This window comes from Schistocerca gregaria, chromosome 2, assembly GCF_023897955.1.
Source record: "Schistocerca gregaria isolate iqSchGreg1 chromosome 2, iqSchGreg1.2, whole genome shotgun sequence".
Classification (NCBI taxonomy): Eukaryota; Metazoa; Arthropoda; class Insecta; order Orthoptera; family Acrididae; genus Schistocerca; species Schistocerca gregaria.
Genome location: NC_064921.1, coordinates 785,954,676 through 785,974,299, shown reverse-complemented (window position 1 = coordinate 785,974,299; position 19,624 = coordinate 785,954,676). Strand labels below are relative to the sequence as shown.

General features: G+C 39.0%; 1 protein-coding gene across 2 annotated transcripts in view; it reads left to right on the top strand.

Moving 5' to 3' along the window:
• The window catches only part of LOC126336484 (sialin-like), a 58,791-nt gene that overhangs the window by 23,581 nt on the left and 15,586 nt on the right, over nt 1-19,624 (top strand). For both annotated transcript variants that reach the window (XM_050000226.1, XM_050000227.1), the window contains exons 4-8: nt 4,015-4,099; nt 8,002-8,222; nt 13,925-14,071; nt 16,051-16,183; nt 16,912-17,067. In XM_050000226.1, the coding sequence (XP_049856183.1) occupies nt 4,015-4,099; nt 8,002-8,222; nt 13,925-14,071; nt 16,051-16,183; nt 16,912-17,067 (742 nt within the window). The remainder of the gene's footprint in view (nt 1-4,014; nt 4,100-8,001; nt 8,223-13,924; nt 14,072-16,050; nt 16,184-16,911; nt 17,068-19,624) is intronic.

The window sequence follows — 19,624 nt, the reverse complement described above, 5'->3', positions numbered from 1 at the left end:
CACTATTCCATAGGTATTCTTCTTAGCTCACAGGTGGATGTTGCGAAGCTTGACGATAAGCTGCTTGTTAAGATAGTCTCATCAATGAATGGGATAGGTAACAAATCCTAGCATCTGAGCACTATGGGACTTAACTTCTGAGTCATAAGTCCCCTAGAACGTAGAACTACTTAAACCTAACTAACCTAATAGCATCACACACATCCATGCCCGAGGCAGGATTCGAACCTGTGTCCGTAGCGGTCCCGGGGTTCCACAATAGAACCGCTCGGCCATCCCGGCCGGCCAAATCCCAGCATCATCGTGGCCTATGTGATGAACCAGCGACAAAACCATCTCCTCAGAGCTATGTCTCTAAGTAATGAGTCCTGCATGCATCGTGCGTGATATGGATATTTCCAACTGTTCTGTAGAATGTTCCATACAGTTGTCTGGATTAATACGTGGTGGCTGGCCTCCTGTCTGGAGGGTTAGTGTCAGTGATCATATTATCTGCAAAGTTTCCATGGAACACATAACAAGTGGTGAGTACGCATTCTACAGGATGGCGGTTAATATCCCCTGGACATCAAGATTGAGGTATTCTGTGGTTTCCCTAAATCACTCCAGACAAATACCAGGTTGCTTCCCTTTAATAGAGCACATCCGACTTCCTTCCACAACCTTCCGTTTTCTGAGGTTGTGCACCATCTCTAATAACCTCATTTTCGATGGGACACTAAAATCCAATCTTCTCTTCCTCCCATGAAATGCATTTCCGGTCATATATCCCTATGACTTGTTTGCTCAGAGATAGTTTCTTGCAGTTTGTCCCCATTTAGGAAAATCAACTAGTATGTGTACTCTAAATGAACTACCTGTGTTCTAACAATAAATATAGACTTTTAAAAGAAATATTATTTTTTTATACTAGATACATTCAGTATACAGAAAAGAAATATAAACTTCTTAGTGGAATATGAAAACAATCGAACCATCAATTTTCTAAACCTTAACATCACGAAATAAAACAATTCACAAAACTTCAAAGTTCACAGAAAAACAACTGCAACAAATACCACTATACACAGCTCATCTTGCCCCCCCCCCCCCCCCCATGATGGACATGTATGCAGAGTATTAGTTAAAAGAATCAGCAGTATACCAAAGGATAAATATCCAAAGCTTGGTGAGCTCAGAACAGTCAACTGGTTACAATGACACACGAATTGACAGCTTTACTCGAAAAAGAAAAACTATATTAAACCAACTTTTATGCAGAATATGGAAAGGAAATTCGCTACTGGCATTTCTTTCTCAGGCAAACTCTCCTACCATATAGTACAGTCCACATAAATTCAACTGTGCCTTCACAACACATAACAAGCTACAAAACACCCCCCCTCCCCCCCCCCCCACACACACTATTAACACACATCAAATCAAAATTCACAACCAGTAATTTACAAAATAATATGTAGTACCTGCAAAGCCCTCTATGTAGGCCAAACCTGGCGAGAATACCAAGAAAGACACATGCCTGGTACACTAACAACCATAATAAATCAGCAAAAGCCACCCACACAAAAATTACAAGCCACATATGCCATGACAGTGCAAGTGATCTTTACATATGACATAAATGGCCAAGGAGCAACAAATGGATTTATATGTTGAACTTGAAATATTCATTGTAGCACAGTGCATGGGGATCCGTTACTAAATGATAAACTTAAAAATGATGATATTAACTTCTTTAACAACTCCTCCAGTGTTGAATGCGTATTTCATTAAGAAAAATCTGCATTGCATACTAATGTTTTAACAGTAGAAACATTTGAGTTTGAGTTTTAAGACTCTTCATATTAATGTAAACAAATGACTGTGAAAGTGCTAAGTTTTGATGTAATTGCTACTGTGCTCTTTGTGCCAGACAGCGAAATTACCAACAAAAATGTAAGTAAGTGCACTAACAAGATGATCAGTCGTGCTTATCAAATGGTTCAAATGGCTCTGAGCACTATGGGACTTAATAGCTGTGGTCATCAGTCCCCTAGAACTTAGGACTACTTAAACCTAACTAACCTAAGGACATCACACACATCCATGCCCGAGGCAGGATTCAAACCTGCGACCGTAGCAGCAGCGTGTATCCGGACTGAATCGCCTAGAACCGCTCGACCACCACGGTCGGTCCATGCTTATCACATAACGTGCACATTATAGGATGCTTATCTCTCTGAAGAGATGTCTTTTTCTACACATGACCTAGAAAAAATGGTTGGTTAAAATTGCTCTGAGCACTATGTGACTTAACTTCAGAGGTCATCAGTCTCCTAGACCTTTGAAATACTTAAACCTAACTAACCTGAGGACATCGCACACATCCATGCCTGAGGCAGGATTCGAACCTGCGACCGTAGCGGTCGCGCGGTTCCAGACTGTAGCACCTAGAACCGCTCGGCCATTTCGGCCGGCACACATAACCTCACTGGCACACATAGACAAGAAATTAACTTCATACTAATTACAACGTAAAAGGAACTGATGATGGCAGCATGCTTCCGAAGGGCGTCGTGGTAATAAAAGATTAGCAACAAATAGCCTTTGCTGTATATATTATTTCATAACAATCTTACTAAACGGGCGCAGCCGTCAAATAACATCCATAATAGAGTGAATAAATTTAAGCTAAATATAATTTTATGTTTTGCACAAAAACAATATTTACGAGGGTCATTCTAAAACTAAAGAGCGGTTGTTATTCCAGAAAGTTTTATTCAAGATAATTCAACAAAGCATTTTGCAACATATTTTGATATCTTAACTATTTTCCTATATAGTGCCGTTCACATTAAAACATTTTTCGTAGTATTCCACAACCATTCATAAGCTTTTTGCTTAGCAATTACCGCTAAATTATCAAACTAGTAATATCCTCTTTCAGTTCGTTACCATTTGTGTAACGCTTTAAATACAAAAATCCATCAATTTGAAAAATTCGTAATAATTGCTCGAGGATGCGTCAGGCTATAGGGCAAAAGTTTCAAAAATTTCCAAATTAAACCGTTGAAGCAAATCATTTGAGAACGCACCGGAACGTGGGTGAGTATTGTGGTGAAGAAATGCAACGCCGCTCTACAACAATTCACTACCTCCGTTTTCATGCCACCCGTGTTTTGGTGAAGAGTCTGACAGTATGTAGGCTGTTACGCTTATGGTCGATGGACTAGGACGCACTGTGGCCAGAAATTTTTGGTTTTCACAGCTTATCTGGCACTTTAAGGTTTCTATCGTGAATGATGGCATTCGATGGCCTGGCACCTTTCTTCTGATCTTCGATTGCGAAATCTAGAACACGTCATCAGTAACGCTGTGGTTCAAAGACTCCCAGCCTTTCTTGCCATATCCAGTGAGATAAATCAAACATTCGTTATTTCTTTCATTCATCCGTCTAAAGTCAAGGAACCCACGCGACTCACACTTTTCTATGCTCCTCCACCAACAACCGATTGCGGAGATTCAGGAAAGCACAAGCCCTGTATGTCAACAATGAAACGTCTACTCTGCCGAAATTTTTCCTTAATCCTTCAATTTGTCAGTCACAGCTGAAGGTCGACCTGATGGTTCTTCATCAAGAATATTCGCTCCACTACCATTCAACATCACACACCACAATCCAACGGAAATCTAATTCACCACATTTACCTCCAACCTTTGATTACATGCTGACTTCATTTCAATTTATAAACTGTATTACACTAAGAATTTCCATCTATATGGATTATTAACTTTGGCACATAATGTAAGATCGTGCGAATTATTAGTGCATCATCGTTGCTGGTCGCTGTTAGCTATACAGGTGCCCAAGATTTGGAAGCTCTGTGACGTGGCTACTGAGAACTGTGCTGCTCGCCAGAAAAACGAGCTTTACTTTTAAAATGACCCTCGTAGAAGGTTATAGTCTCTAAAAACCATTTTGTTCGTTAAGAAAGTTCCTGACGAGAAATAGCACATGTAATTTTGTGTCGTTAGGGCTTCTGCTTTCCATCTCTCAGCTACATTATCTCGAGGTGGATACCAACCAATGAAAGGGGGAAATTTATGAGCGCATTCATGGGTAAGAACAAATTTGACTATTTTAGCATTTGGTGTGAAGTGTGTGCAAAACTGTTCTTCTCATTATTTACACTGTTGAGTACGTTACGTTATAAACTGTAAATATATTGCTTTTCTGCTTCATTACATTCGGTATAACATTATTATATGCTGACATGCTGTGAGGAAATTACTTTGAACAAATTATAGGGAAGCATATATATGCAGGGTGTATGCAAAAACATTTGTTTGTATTTAAATAGCTATTACAGCTTATAACTGTATTATTCCAACATTGAACACAGCAGCACAAACATTTTCACGCATCTTGTTGCAGTTGAGTGTGGACACATTTTGTAGCTCGTCATGTATCGAGAAGGTACTCCAAGTCTCGCCACATGTTCATAAGCACAACAGGCATTATGGCCTCCACTGTACTGTCGATCAGTTGTGTGAGGTCTACTAGATCTCGAACCCTTGCTCAGTAAACTATGTTGCTGATAAGCCCTTAAGCGTCGAAACCCAACGGAACTGAACGGAATACCTAGAGATCCAGGCGACGAAACCCAGCCTACCGATCTAAAGCTTAGGTAACGTCTCATGGATACATGTAACATACACATGTTACTAGGGAGGGGGGAGGGGGGAGCGGCTCCTGTGGATCTACGTAGCTCGCCATCATGTCGAGATTGGCGTGCCATGTCACTGTAGACGCCGTAAACACATCATGTTTATGTATGTCCAACCACACATTAATTTTATAGTATGACCCTTTCGCACTCAATTACTTCTCCGCGTGTTTCCCTTCCACATATTCAACAGTTATAACGGTTAACTTTGCAACACACATGTATGGCCTGAATACCACTGCATTGAGGTAATCGTTGTTTTCGTCAATATGATGCATCAATTCACAGTCACGTTGTCTGTAGTGGTCCTCAGGCTTAATGTGATGAAATCTGAAGTTTGTAAGCATCCAACCAGAGATATTTGTGCACAATGTCGTGCAACGTCGAAAGGAGTACGGTTAGTTCCCCTACTAGCGTGTCTAATGGATTTACGTGGGTTTGAAGTGAATGGTTTGGACACACGTTCAACAAAAAGTCTTTTTATTCACAAGCGTCTTAGAATGTTTTACAGAATTTGTAATCAGACTTGCAGTTTCTCCTAGAGTTTTCCCCACTGATAGTGAATTTGCATATTGCAGTATCCTCGTTCTATTCCCTTCTTGTACGCACACGCTGCACCTTTGGTTGTGGCGTCAATATGTTGACAGTCAGGAATAAGCATTCCGGCTGCACAGTAAATATTTGGACGCTTGCACAGCCATGCACCAAACGACTACAGCCCAGCGCTGTTCATAAAATGGTGAGGATGACACTTTTTACTGATTGCTTATTCATCCAACAGCGAAAAATGTCGAATTTATTACGACCTTTTTATTGCACATGAAAGTCGCACATTGAAGTTGTACCACCACACAGTGAGACCTTCAGAAGTGGTGGTCCAAATTTCTGTACACACTGGTACCTCTAATAGCACGTCTACTTCCGTTGATGCATGCCCGTATTCGTCATGGCATACTATCCATTGATTCATCAAGGCATTGTTGGCCCAGATTGTCTCACTCCTCAACAGCGATTCGGCGTAGATTCCTCTGAGTGGTTGGTGGGTCACGTCGTCCATAAACAGCACTTTTCAATCTATCCCGGGCAAGTTAATTGAAATTCATGTCTAGAGAACATGCTGGCCACTCTAGTCGAGCGATGTCGTTATCCTGAAGTAAGTCATTCACAAGATGTGCACGATGGGGGCGCGAATTGTCGTCCATGAAGACGAATTCCTCGCCAATATGCTGCCGATATGGTTGCAGTATCGGTCGGACTATGGCATTACCTATCGTACAGCCATTATGGTGCCTTCCATGACAACCGCCGGCCGAGGTGGCCGAGCGGTTTTAGGCGCTACAGTCTGGAACCGGGCGACCGCTACGGTCGCAGGTTCGAATCCTGCCTCGGGCATGGATGCGTGTGATTTCCTTAGATTAGTTAGGTTTAAGTAGTTCTAAGTTCTAGGGGTCTTATGACCTCAGAAGCTAAGTCACATAGTGGTCAGAGCCATTTGAACCATGACCACCAGCGGCATACGTCGGCCCCACATAGTGCCTTCCCACAACAACAGGGAACCCCACCTTGCTGCACTGGCTGGGCAGTGTGTCTAAGGAGTTCAGCGTGACATGGTTGCCTCCATGCACGTCTCTGACGATTGTCTGGTTGAAGGCATATGTAACACTAATCGGCGAATAGAACGTGATGATAATTCTGATAGGTTTATTCGGCATGTTGTTGGGCCCATCCCTACCACGCTCCATGGTGTCTTGGTTGCAAAGATGGACCTCACCATGGACGTCGGGAGTGTAGTTGCGCATCCTGCAGCCTATTGCGCACAATTTGAATCATAACACGACACCGTGTGAATGCGAAAAAGCATTATTTAACGTTATGGCATTTCTGTCAGAGCTCCTCCGGGCCATAATCCATAGGTAGCGGCCATCCACTGTAGTAGTAGCACTTGGGCGGCCTGAGCGAGGCATGTCATCGACAGTTCGTCTGTCTGTGTACCTCCACCATGTCCGAACAATATTGCTTTGGTTCATTCCGAGACGCCTGGACACTTCTCTTGTTGAGAGTCCTTCCTGGCACAAAATAACAATGCGGACGCGATCGGACCGCGGTATTGACCATCTAGGCACGGTTGAACTACAGACAACACGAGCCATGTACGTCTTCCCTGGTGGAATTATTGGATCCGATCGGCTCTCCGACCCTCTCCGTCTAATAGGCGCTGCTCATGCATGGTTGTTTATATCTGTTGGGTGTTTAGTGAATCTCTTAACTGTCAAAGGGACTCTGGTTGTGATACAATATCCACAGTCAACTTCTATCTTCAGGAGATCAGGGAATCGCAGTGTTGACAAACTTTTTTTTTTTTTTAAGTGTATGTATATAACCTAGTGGAAAACGTCGTAAGTTCCTTGAGGCAATATTCAGGTTTTGTTGTCGATATATACAATTCACAACACTACAAAATTGTAGCGGCCTGCAGGATAATCAGCAGAGGATCGTTACCTGTTGCAGGCAGTGGCTGTTTAATCTCGACATAGCAAACGTAACATGTTAGTCATAAAAAGGTAATTTCACGGTTGCAGAACTAGCACTGGAAGCAGACATACTTATAAAAGACGTAGCAGTAAACGTGCAGAGTGATTTTATTTTTCAACGACCACATGAAACTAACTGAAGGTGCGGCAGGTGTCATAATGATATTCAGTGAAAGAATCGTTGGAAAATATAGTCCACTCCCCTAAGGCAATAGCTTACACATTCGACCAACACTCGAATGTCTGCGGGTTGACAGAGAAAGTCATGAACAGAGAAACATGTTTCTTTAAAGATTCATTTCGTAAACACAAAATATTAACCCAGATGCTCAATCATCTCCGGTGGGAAAGAGTACAAGAGAGGCGTTCTACTGTTGAAACTGCCATAGCGTAGAATGTATTGATTCCTGCAATGTATCCCTCACGAATAAGCCACGAAGGTAAACGTAGATATGTTCGAAGATTCGAGCTTACAGGGAGGTGCAGATGTAGGTGTAGACTAAGTCAAAACAAGAGGCTTAATGACCTTTAATACTCATGAAGACGCGTATGTTTTCTTGAGGTTTTCCTGTTGCATTATCCATTTTTCAGATTGAGCATTATAAAAATCCTTATGAGATGATATTTTCGGTTGTAATCTCAGTGAAAAGAAAATAAATGTGAGTATAATGAGGATTATTTTTTACGTATTGTAATATTGTGTGGCTGTGTTCGCATGATTTGTCGAAGACTTTGCTTACTTGCTCATTCCAAAAATATTACAGGTAGTTCCGTGGGTGCCGCACTGACCTTTCCTCTCTGTGGAATGATCATCCACTTTCTCAACTGGCAGGCAGTGTTTTACGTCACTGGCGCAATTGGGATACTGTGGTTTATCGGTTGGTGGTATCTTGTGTACGATAACCCAGTCGATCATCCTAGGATAAGTGAGTCAGAGCTCCAGCACATACAAAATGCCATTGGGGACACTATTTCGGAAAAAAAGGTGAGTGTTAATGATGGATGAAAATTAATATCAGGAATGACTGCTGTTCACTTTTGTTAGACTTGAGTCTAACGCACATATGGGTTTGATATGTCTATGAAAAATGTGTATATGTGATGTTATGAACTAACCGCTGGAAATTAGCAAATAATATCTCTTACTACTCACTTCGTTCCATAAATCCCATGAGTGCTTTCAGTGACCTATAATTAAAGAAATTTATTAGAGTTCTGAATTAAAATCTCCCATACTATTAACTGATCGTTCAGGCTACCTTCCGGAACTGCCGCACGTACTGCAATACGCTTTCCATTAATACATTCATACTGATGCATGGGGAAGGTGTGTATACTTATATAAGAACTACTGTGCCAGAAAAATTATATGTTAATTAGCGACGAAGCCCAGTTCGCACGGGTAGCACTGCCTATTGAAAACAATTGTTTTGACAAAGGGGTAATAAATTACCACACAAACATTCCGTGTGTATCAGTCTGTTTATCGGTGAAAATCGTATCAGAATCCCCATAGTAGTTACAGAGATTATCGTTCTTATATAGTCAGACAAACGTGGGGGCGGGGGTACTTTAATTTATGATACGTGTAGATTCAAGCAATGACGGTAACCTACTTCTGCTAACATCTTCATCTCTGTGTAGAATTTGCAATCTACGTCCTCAATTATTTGTTGAGTGTATTCCAATCTCTGTATTCCTCTACAGTTTTTGCTCTTCACAGCTCTCTCTCTAGTACTAGGAAAATCATTCCTTGACGTCTTAACACATGTCCTACCAACCATTATTTTAATTTCACGGAGTTTCACCGAGCGTTCTTTGTACTTTCCTATATATTAAATCAGTCCTCCGACAGTCAATTCTATTTCCATTTCTTCACATGTTTCATGTAACCATTTCGTTTTAGCTTCCCTGTACTTCCTATTTATTTCATTCCTCAGCGACTTCTGTGTCTGGATTCCTGAATTTACCTAAACTTTTTTTTCTTCTGTCATTCTACAACTGAAATGTTTCTTCTGTACCTATGGTTTCTTCGCAATTTCTTTCTTTGTACCTATGTTTTCCTTACCAATTTCTGTGATTGCTCTTTTTAGAGGTGTCCATTCTTCTTCAACTGTACTGCCTACTGAGCTATTATTTATTGATGTATTTATAGCCTTAGAGAACAAAAAGCGTATCCCGTCATTACTTAGTACTTCCGTATCTCACTTCTTTGCGTGTTGATTCTTCCTGGCTAGTCTCTTAAGCTTCAACCGGCTCTTCATCAGTACTAAATTGTGATCTGATTCTGCATCTGCTCCCAGATACGCCTTAAAATTCAGAATCTGGTTTTGGTATCTGTGTCTGACCATGAAGTAATCAAACTGAAATCTTACCGCGTCACCCGGCGTTTTCCAACTATACCTCCTTCTCTTGTGATTGTTGGATAGAGTATGGGGCATTAGTAGCTGGAATTTATTACAGTACGCAATTAGTCTTTCTCTTCTCTCATTCCCTCTTCAAGCCGATATTGTCCTATAACTTTTTCCTCTACTCCTTCCTCTACAACTGCATTCCAGTCCCCCCTGACTATTAGATTTTCATCTACCTTTACGTGCAGTATTACCCGATCAATATCCTCACATACTTTCTCTATCTCTTCATCGTCAGCTTGCGAAATCGGTAAGTACACCTGAATCACCGTTCTCAGTTTGTTATCGATTCTGATAAGAGCAACTCTATTGCTGAATTGTTCACTGTAACACACTCTGCGCCCTACCTTCCTATTCGTAACGAATTCTAATCGCGTTATGCCATTTTTACCATTTTTCGTTGCTGTTGATATTAGTCTATATTCATCTCACAAGAAAACCTTATCTTATTTCCATTTCACTTCACTGACCCCTGCTATATCTAAATTGAGCCCTTGCATTTCCCTTTTCATGTTTTATAGATTCCCTACTACATTCAAGCTTTGACATTCCACGCACCGACTCGTAAAACGTTATTCTTTCGTTGGTAATTTAATCTTTTTCTCACGGTCACCTCCCCCTTGGCCGTTCCCTCCCGGAGATGCGAATGGGGGCTACTCCGGAATCTTTTCAAATACAGGCCACATGTCCTGTGAATACATGTTTTGTGTCGTTAATGCAGCGGTTTCCGCTGCATTCTACATCCTCATACCACTGATCATTGCTGATCCGTCTGCCTTTAGGCGCAGTTTCCCAACGCAGGACAAGAGAGTGCCGGAACACGAGTGTCCACTCCTCCGCCCTCTTTGACAAGGCAGAATGAAGGTGGCTTTTCATGCCGGAAGTCTTCGGCCGCCAGCGTTGATTAGTAATCAGAATTCAAGAGGTGGAGCGTTTCGAACGTGCCACCGACAACGTTTTGATTACTGATCAAAGATGCTACCCCTAGACCTGTAAAATATTCTGACCACCCATTAACACCAAAGATAGTCTGTTCACATAGATAATTACGGATACTAATTTAGTTTGAAGTGAGTACAAGAAAATGGGAACTCTTAATTAAGAAGCACTGGTACACTATTTATGTATACATCAAATAAATAACTCATGTACATTATTATTATTAATTCATTTATTCAACTTACTGTTTCAGTGGCGGTGGTTGTTCCACATGAACACGGTTACATATAGGTACCAAGATTTTCTGCAAATTAATGTTTTTCTGATTGTAAAGAAATTGGAATGGCACAGGGGATTATTAGAGATTGTCCCCGTATGATTAATTTAAATAACGTTAGTTGCACCTCGTATCCTTTTCATCAAATTATAGTGCATTTTACATAAGTAAATGTCCATCTACATAACGACTGCAAAAAACTCTGAAAATTTGCCCCAATATATTTTTTGTTTCTTTTTTCTTAAAAATTTCAGTGATCCCATCTAGGTTGACTCACGTTTGTCTTGGAATTACAACAAAAATAATTTTATAAATATGTTTTCGGCCTACTGAAGAAATAGTTCATAAAAAGAGCCGTTTCTAATTAAGCCATAGAAACTTACTTTTTTCCGAATATACTCCTGTCCGAAAAGTGCTTCTCGTTAATGGAGTCGAAGGTTTTTGTTGCAGTTCTTGCGTGATATTTCCACAAGACTTCCATTTTCTAAAACAATTATTTACTTCTAACCAATAAATCAAATTCAATTCCGACGACTTTAGGTTGAATGAAATATTTTCATAAAAATTTCATCCCCTATTTTGCCCACATTGGAACTGGATCTTCAGAAACGCTGAAACTAATATTTTTTATTTCCGACTGAGAAGGCAAATACATATATTCATATATTTAGCTTCAAAAATGCTTTCATCATGAAATATTTCCATAAAAACGTCCATCCTTTATTTCACCCCCTTAGGGTTCGAATTTTCAAAAAAACTGAAACATGTCCTTTTTTTAACTTCTAACGTAGAAACCATATATAAGTTTTCACATATTCAGCTTTAAAAATGCTTTCATGGCGAACAATATTCATATAACTTTTCATACCTATTTCACCCCCTTATTGGGTGAATCACTGTAAGTATGCCACACAAAAACTCAAGAGACATGGCACTGAGATATTACACAAACTCTCCGTTTGATAACAGCCTCTGTTTTACGAGAAAGTGCGTCCGAGTTTTTTCAGGTGTAGCGTCTTCCTCTGAAGCCCCATATTGAGGATTAGATCCTACATATCTGTCAAATTGCTATATTTCACATACTATTCCAAACGTCCCAGACGTTTCCTATGTACAGAATATCGGGTGATTTAAGAGGCCAGTAGTGGCGCGAAAATGTGCTTGTGTGTTCATCAAATTATGAACATGCGCTTACAGCACTGTAAAGATAGATGTCATCACCGTGAAAGATAGGAGAGTTCACAGCAAACGCATCATGAAGGTATAGTAGAAGGGACAGTACTTGGCCACTGAGATTCTCGAAATAAACATCCCAGTTTGTGTTCACAGTAGCCTGAATATGTGGGTGCAATTCACGGTAAAATAAAAAAAATAAACCAAAGTGTTACCTGTGGCCTAAACTACATGCTCTACAACCTGAAGTTTAAGTTTGCGATTGGCTCAGTCGTACTCTCAGCCCTGGTAAATTCGAAAATTAGGAAAATTATCACTAGTGGGACTATAGTACATGTGTGTATAATCGGCTAATGTCCACTTTCTGTGCTGTTTGGCCCCCTGAAGACGTGCAGCTTTCACAGCCGTTGTGAGAAACGTCTGCTGCATGCACTTCCCTTCGCACTGTCAGACCGCATACTGGTTCAGGTGAAATATGAAGTAACTACCGGCAGTAATTCTTACAGGATTCGAACTAATTGTCACTGACAAGGCATGACACCTCTCTTTCGTCTCTATAGGTTGGAATCGTCGTATGACCGCTGTTCTCATGCCAGGTTACATGGCTTCAAGTTGTACACCATTACTCTTAGAAACGTTTGTCCGCACTGATGTACTAACACATAAGGGAACTGCATTCACCATACGGTCATGGGTAATGCGGATCATAATACTCCTACGTGTCGTTCTGTCATATATCCACATCTAGTCATTTTACCATGTTGATTCTATACAATCGATGGCATATGCTCCTACAAGTGACCAGACCAAGCGGGATACCACAGTGGTCAGCACATTGGATTTGCATTCGGGAGCACGACGGATTAAATCCGGGTCCAGCCGTCCTGATTTAGATTGTCCGTTATTTCCCTAAACCGCTCAGGCAAATGTCGGGATAGTTCCTTTGGAAGTGCACGGCCGCTTTCCTTCCCCATCCTTTCATAATCCGAACTTGTGCTCCGTCACTATAGACTTCATAGTCGACGGGACTTTAAACACTAATCTCTTCCTCCTCGTAGATATGACCTGCAGTAATTGTTCAGCACCATTTATACCTCCTCCACGAAAGTTCGCATATTTTAGAAACAAGATCTTCTGATTCGTTAGCGTTCTAGAAAAAAAACAGGCGATCACTAATTTGATACACATATTTATAACCTGTAATACTGCTCATCTACTTTAGATTACAAACAATGTTGTTAGCCTGTAAACATATCCCATTGCATACATTATCTCAACAGCTTCTTTTGCTTTTCATTTCCATTCATTAACTTGTTAACACTGTACTGAAAGCTAATATATGAGTGAAACTGTTAGTTCAGTAAGGAGGCAAGAAATATCTTACATTCTGAAAATAAGAGAGGATAAGATAAAGATTTTCAGTTATTCTTCATCGTCAAATGATGAATCACCAGCTATGGCTTCCCATGAGTCTTCGTATCAAAAAACGTAGTCAGCAAAAAATCATTAGAATTAAAACTGCAGTTAATTTTCTCTTGTCTAATTTAATAAAAGAAGAAGATGTTACTCGAAAAATTCATTGTATTGAGATCACGAGCAAAATTCAGACACAGAATTTTTTTTATGGATACATTAACTTTTTTATGGATTTCTGAGGTTTAAAATTTTAAATTCAGAATCGACATTTAAAATTACATAGATTTGTAAATTTTAATAACTTCTCTAAGACTTGACAGGTCACTACTGTGTATCATGGGGTAATCTGCAATATACAGTAATAATTTTCAGCACAGAATGACTCCTTTGTATTGCAAGTACAGACTGATGTATGGTTCAATAATTATCCCTCACATTTGAATGTGTAATTGATAGACATTTCTTTTTCAGCTTCCTATCCCATGGTTTAAAATCCTTACAAGCTGGCCACTGATTGTGAACCTATTGCTTGCATGGGGCTGTATTTGGGGAATGTTCACTATTTTAACCCAAGCACCTACATATTTCCGCAACGTTCATGGATGGAGTGTGCAGAAGGTAATAATATAATCATTATTTCTTCTCTTTTTTATGTTATGTAAATGTTCCTTATTATTTAATGGTCCCACGTTATGAAGAAGTACACACACAGTTCAGAGCTTCTGTAAATAAATGTAGACCAGTCTCTGTGTTGCATAAAACATTGTATATAATGTTGAATTAACAGATCTAAAAAAATTAACCGTACTCCTGTGTACGGTAAAAATATGAGAGAGGGACAGCATTCCAAAAATTCAAATTTTGAATCTTGGTTAAGCATTTGGAAAGAATTTCTGTCAGGTCTTAGCAAATTCCTCGCAGTGCATTTAATATTTGGGATTTTTAAGATTAATTGAAAAACAGTCACTGAATTTTGATCTGGTCTGATAACTGTGTGTGTGTGGATGCAAACGTAATGAAACTTAAAGCAAACGTCTGTGGAACATTAATTTACTGACATGCCGTAATGAACGTTAATCAACAATTCACTAATAATTTGAGGACTACGGTTCTTCTGCTCACTAAAATTTCCAGTGATTCCAGGTACTCCAAATACTTTAATTCCCATAGGATTCTAAAACTCTTTATGGCCAATTGCTGTTATTTCTCTATTTCCTCAGTTCAGTAACATCAATGGCAATACTTGGTCAGATTTCTTCTAAAGTGTATTTCGAGGTGAATACTGAGAAAGTAACTTAACCAGAATTTTATAATTACTTGCATCTGTTCTGTGTAGACAAGATACAGTAAAGTAATAACGAATTACAACTTGTAACAAGAAAGGGGAATTAATTTTGTCTCTTTACATAGAAACCAAGTATTGCTGTAGTATGTAAATTACTGCAAATTTCATAAAGTGAATGAGCAGTACACATTTCTGTCAAGTTTAACGGTTAAAGACCAGGTGCAAGACTGGTCCCCTCACTTTAACAGCTACTTCTCTTTCAACAGATCAATCTGAGTTCTCTGCACGGACTGATTTAAAACTTAAAATTCTGACTGTATCTCAATATTCTCCCATACCCCACCAAGGCTCCCTTAAACAGCTGTTATTATAATATCACTGGGTAAAGGGCAGTGCAGGGATTGTGAGTTTGTCTGGCTGACAGGCTGTTATTGAACTGAAGTGTGTTATTCTGTACATCTGCGACGCTTTTCGAAATACATTTGCGTTAATTTGAATCTGTGAACTGGCCATGAATATTGAAAAAATGTTGTACACCACATGCTTCTATGTTGAATCATATCCAACAGTTGTAAGATAACACGAAACTTCATTGTCTTAGTTCAGTTCTTTTTCTAGTATATTATACTAATGTATCTAAGAGTTCTGCAGACCAAATACAGTTTTAAAAATAAGTTCTTGTACATTCATATTGATGAAGCTTAGTAGAAATGTTCAACATCTTTTGGACCATGGATGATACAGGCTAATGAGAATATGAATGCAAAATACTCCAATACCTTATTATCATGTAAACTAATAATACACAGTTTGAGTGTTGGTGATTAAGAAGTAACTAGCAAAATGCTAGCCGAGAGACAAGGGGTTACTCTGCAGCATTATGGACATTACTGAGTGCCATAAAAATTTTTCTGAGATACCTTCAAAAAACAAGCTAAAGAAGCTGAAAATTGCACTGAATGGTCGTAATTCCTAATTTAGAAATTTTAACTCAAATTTTGGAAATTAGGTCATTCTACTCATTCATATATTTTAACAGTTTCCTCGATGTTATATGTTTGGTTACCTGCAGTTTCATTCCTTTAATCGTTGAAGGTATCCTTAAAACTGAATTTCTTCAACATTTGTCATATTACCTCCTGAAAACTAGATGTTTTATTTTCAGCCATCACAGAAGATGGTAATAGTTCTTTCATTTTCACCAGATATGTCTGAGTCTTTGGTTGGACCAGTAAAAGTTTCCTTAAGGTTTAGGAAAGAAGTTTTACAGATTTGCTTATATTATGTACCTGCATATTCTATATTTCTTTAGGTTGGCTTTTTCTCTGGTCTTCCCCATGTTTGTCGAACGAGTTTCACCATCATAGTTGGTTATGTTTGTGACCACCTGTTGTCGAGTGGAAAGCTATCAGTTACAGCAGTTCGAAAGCTGGCAGGTTTTATAAGTAAGTAAATCAACCCTTTTATGTTATTCACAGGACATATAATTTATTAAACTTTAGCTTTTGGGCTACTGTTGCTGATAATATAGAAAACTGGTGGCGCACATTGCATTCAGAAAATCTTCGATAATCTTGTTTTATGCTATTTAATTGCCCTGTTTGTACCATAATCAAGGTGAATCTCTAGAACACAATATCATAATACAAACTTTTGAAGTTATCAGAGTAATAAGAAAGTGAATAATGGAACTCTATAATTATATGTTTATAATTGTTACTATTGTTATTATTATTATTATTATTGTAATAAAAATGTAAATTAATAATTAACAAATATTAATGAAGAGAAGGCTTACTAGGGAGAGACATTACAGAATTCAAGGATTAATTTGAAAACAATGACAAAATCAAATTTGTTTATGCAAACTTAATCTTATGAATACGTTCTGCTCATTTCTTACACTGGCAGTTTATTATCCTAGACTGAAAAGAATAATAACATTTTTCACTATATGCCTCAGAATGAATGAATACTTTAAGCTACAAAACACATCAACTGCAATTTGTTTATTTTAACTCTCTAAAATTTTGTAACAGCTGCAATGGATTAATACAAGAGCTGGCCATATTTATTGTTAAACAACGTGAATTTTATACCATTGAATATTACATTTTATGTTAAGAAGTCAGTTTTTTCATTGAACTGAGCTTGCTCATGTTTTTGTTGGCAGCAAATATTCTGCAAGGCATATTCATGCTAGGGTTGGCCTTCTCCGGTTGTAACTCAGTTATGGCCACTATTTGCCTGACTGCAGCTCTTACTGTGAGTGGAGCCGAAACATCAGGTTCTTTAGCTACATACATTGATCTCAGTCCCAATTTTGCTGGTAAGTTTAGCATTTGTAAATGGCAGTATAGTTTGCTGCTACAACAATTATTATTTATTTATACATGAGTTTCCATAGGTCCTATTATAAATTAGAATCCTTACATCTTAATATGTGATAACAGAGGAAAGAAGCTATCGACACTAGTGGTAGAATGTATTATGTATATTTGAGGTGGTATGTTCTCGTTTCTGCCTGCTCTAACTGTGAAGGACGAAAAACCAGTTGAAAAGCAGATACTTTGTAAATATATGTTCTTCCATAGTTATAATAGCTGTGCACGATTATCCGAGCGGTCTAAAGGTGCTGCAGTCATGGACTGTGCGGCTGGTCCCAGCAGAGGTTTGAGTCCTCCCGCAGGCATAGGTGTATGTGTGTTTGTCCTTAAGATAATTTAGGTTAAGTAGTGTGTAAGCTTACTGACTGATGACCTTAGCAGTTAAGTCCCATAAGATTTCACACACGTTTGAACATTTGAACAGTTATATTAACTGTTGAGCTAGCGCTTCTTTTCAACATACTTCCTACTTGAACAGTAGCAGTTACGTCTCATAATGAATTTCTATTTTCAGGCATCCTCAGTAGTTGACCAGGTGTTAAAATTTCTGTACAAATATTTAAGCTTTTCAATTCATGATAGTATTGTCAAATTACACCTTTCTTGCAGATGCATGCATTTTGTATGTGGACAGGAACCATGACTTTATGACATTGTGCCAGTGAAAATAATTGTCTTCTCTTTTTTATTAAAACATTTCTTCATTATAGAACTAGTCACTACAAGAAGTTCATAACACTATGTAAGTGATTCAGTAGAAGTATGTTTTGTGTTCACACTGTAACTTGATGGGCAATATGGCGTTATAAAACACACCTCCTTTACAACTTTAAGTGTCTCATTTCCTTATCTAATACCCTCAGCATCTCCTGCTTTAATTTGACTACATTCCATTATCCTCGTTTTCCTTTTATTGATGTTCATCTTATATCCTCCTTTCAAGGCACTATCGATTCCATTCAACTGCTCTTCCAAGTCCTTTGCTGTCTCTGACAGAATTACAATGGCATCGGCGAACCTCAAGGTTTTTATTTCTTCTCTATGGATTTTGATACCTAACCCGAATTCTTCTTTTGTTTCCTTCACTGCTTGCTCAATATACAGATTCAATAACATTGGGGAGAGGCGACATCCCTGTCTCACTCCCTTCCCAACCACTGCTTCCCTTTCATGCCCCTCAACTCTTATAACTGGCATTTGGTTTCTGTACAAATAGTAAATAGCCTTTCGATCCCTGTATTTTACCCTGCCACCTTCAGAATCTGAAAGAGATTATTCCAATCAACATTGTCAAAAGCTTTCTCTAAGTCTACAAATGCTAGAAACGTAGGTTTGCCTTTCCTTAATCTAGCTTCCAAGATAAGTCGTAAGGTCAGTATTGCCTCACATGTTCCAATATTTCTACGGAATCCCAACTGATCTTCCCCGAGGTCGGCTTCTACTAGTTTTTCCATTCGTCTGTAAAGAATTCGCGTTAGTACTTTGCAGCTGTGGCTTATTAAACTGATAGTTCGGTAATTTTCACATCTGTCAACACCTGCTTTCTTTGGGATTGGCATTATTATAATCTTCTGGAAGTCTGAGGGTATTTCGCCTGTCTCGTACCTCTTGCTCACCTGATGGCTGTCAGTAGTTCTAATGGAATGTTATCTACTCCTGGGGCCTTGTTTCGACTCAGGTCATTCAGTGCTCTGTCAAACTCTTCACGCAGTATCATATCACCCATTTCATCTTCATCTACATTCTCTTCCATTTCCATAATATTGTCCTCAAGTACATCGCCCTTGTATAGACCCTCTATATATTCCTTCCACCTTTCTGCCTTCCCTTCTTTGCTTAGAACTGTGTTTCCATCTGAGCAATTGATATTCATACAAATGGTTCTCTTTTCTCCAAAGGTCTCTTTAATTTTCCTGTAGGCACTATCTATCTTACCCCTAGTGAGATAAGCCTCTACATCCCTACGTTTGTCCTCTAGCCAACCCCGCTTAGCCATTTTGCGCTTCCTGTCGATCTCATTTTAAACACGTTTGTATTCCTTTTTATCTGCTTCATTTACTGCATTTTTATATTTTCTCCTTTCATCAATTAAATTCAATATTCCTTCTGTTACCCAAGGATATCTACTAGCCCTCGTCTTTTTACCTACTTGATCCTCGGCTGCCTTCACTACTTCATCCCTCAGAGCTACCCATTCTTCTTCTACTGTATTTCTTTCCCCCATTTGTGACAATTGTTCCCTTATGCTCTCCCTGAAACTCTGTACAACCTCTCGTTCTTTCAGTTTATCAAGTTCCCATCTCCTTAAATTCCCACATTTTTGCAGTTTCTTCAGTTTTAATCTACAGTTCATAACCAATAGATTGTGTCAGAGTCTACATCTTTCCCTGGAAATGCCTTACAATGTAATACCTGGTTCCTAAATATCTGTCTTACCACTATATAATCTATCTGAAACCTGCCAGTGTCTCCAGGTTTCTTCCATGTATATAACCTTCT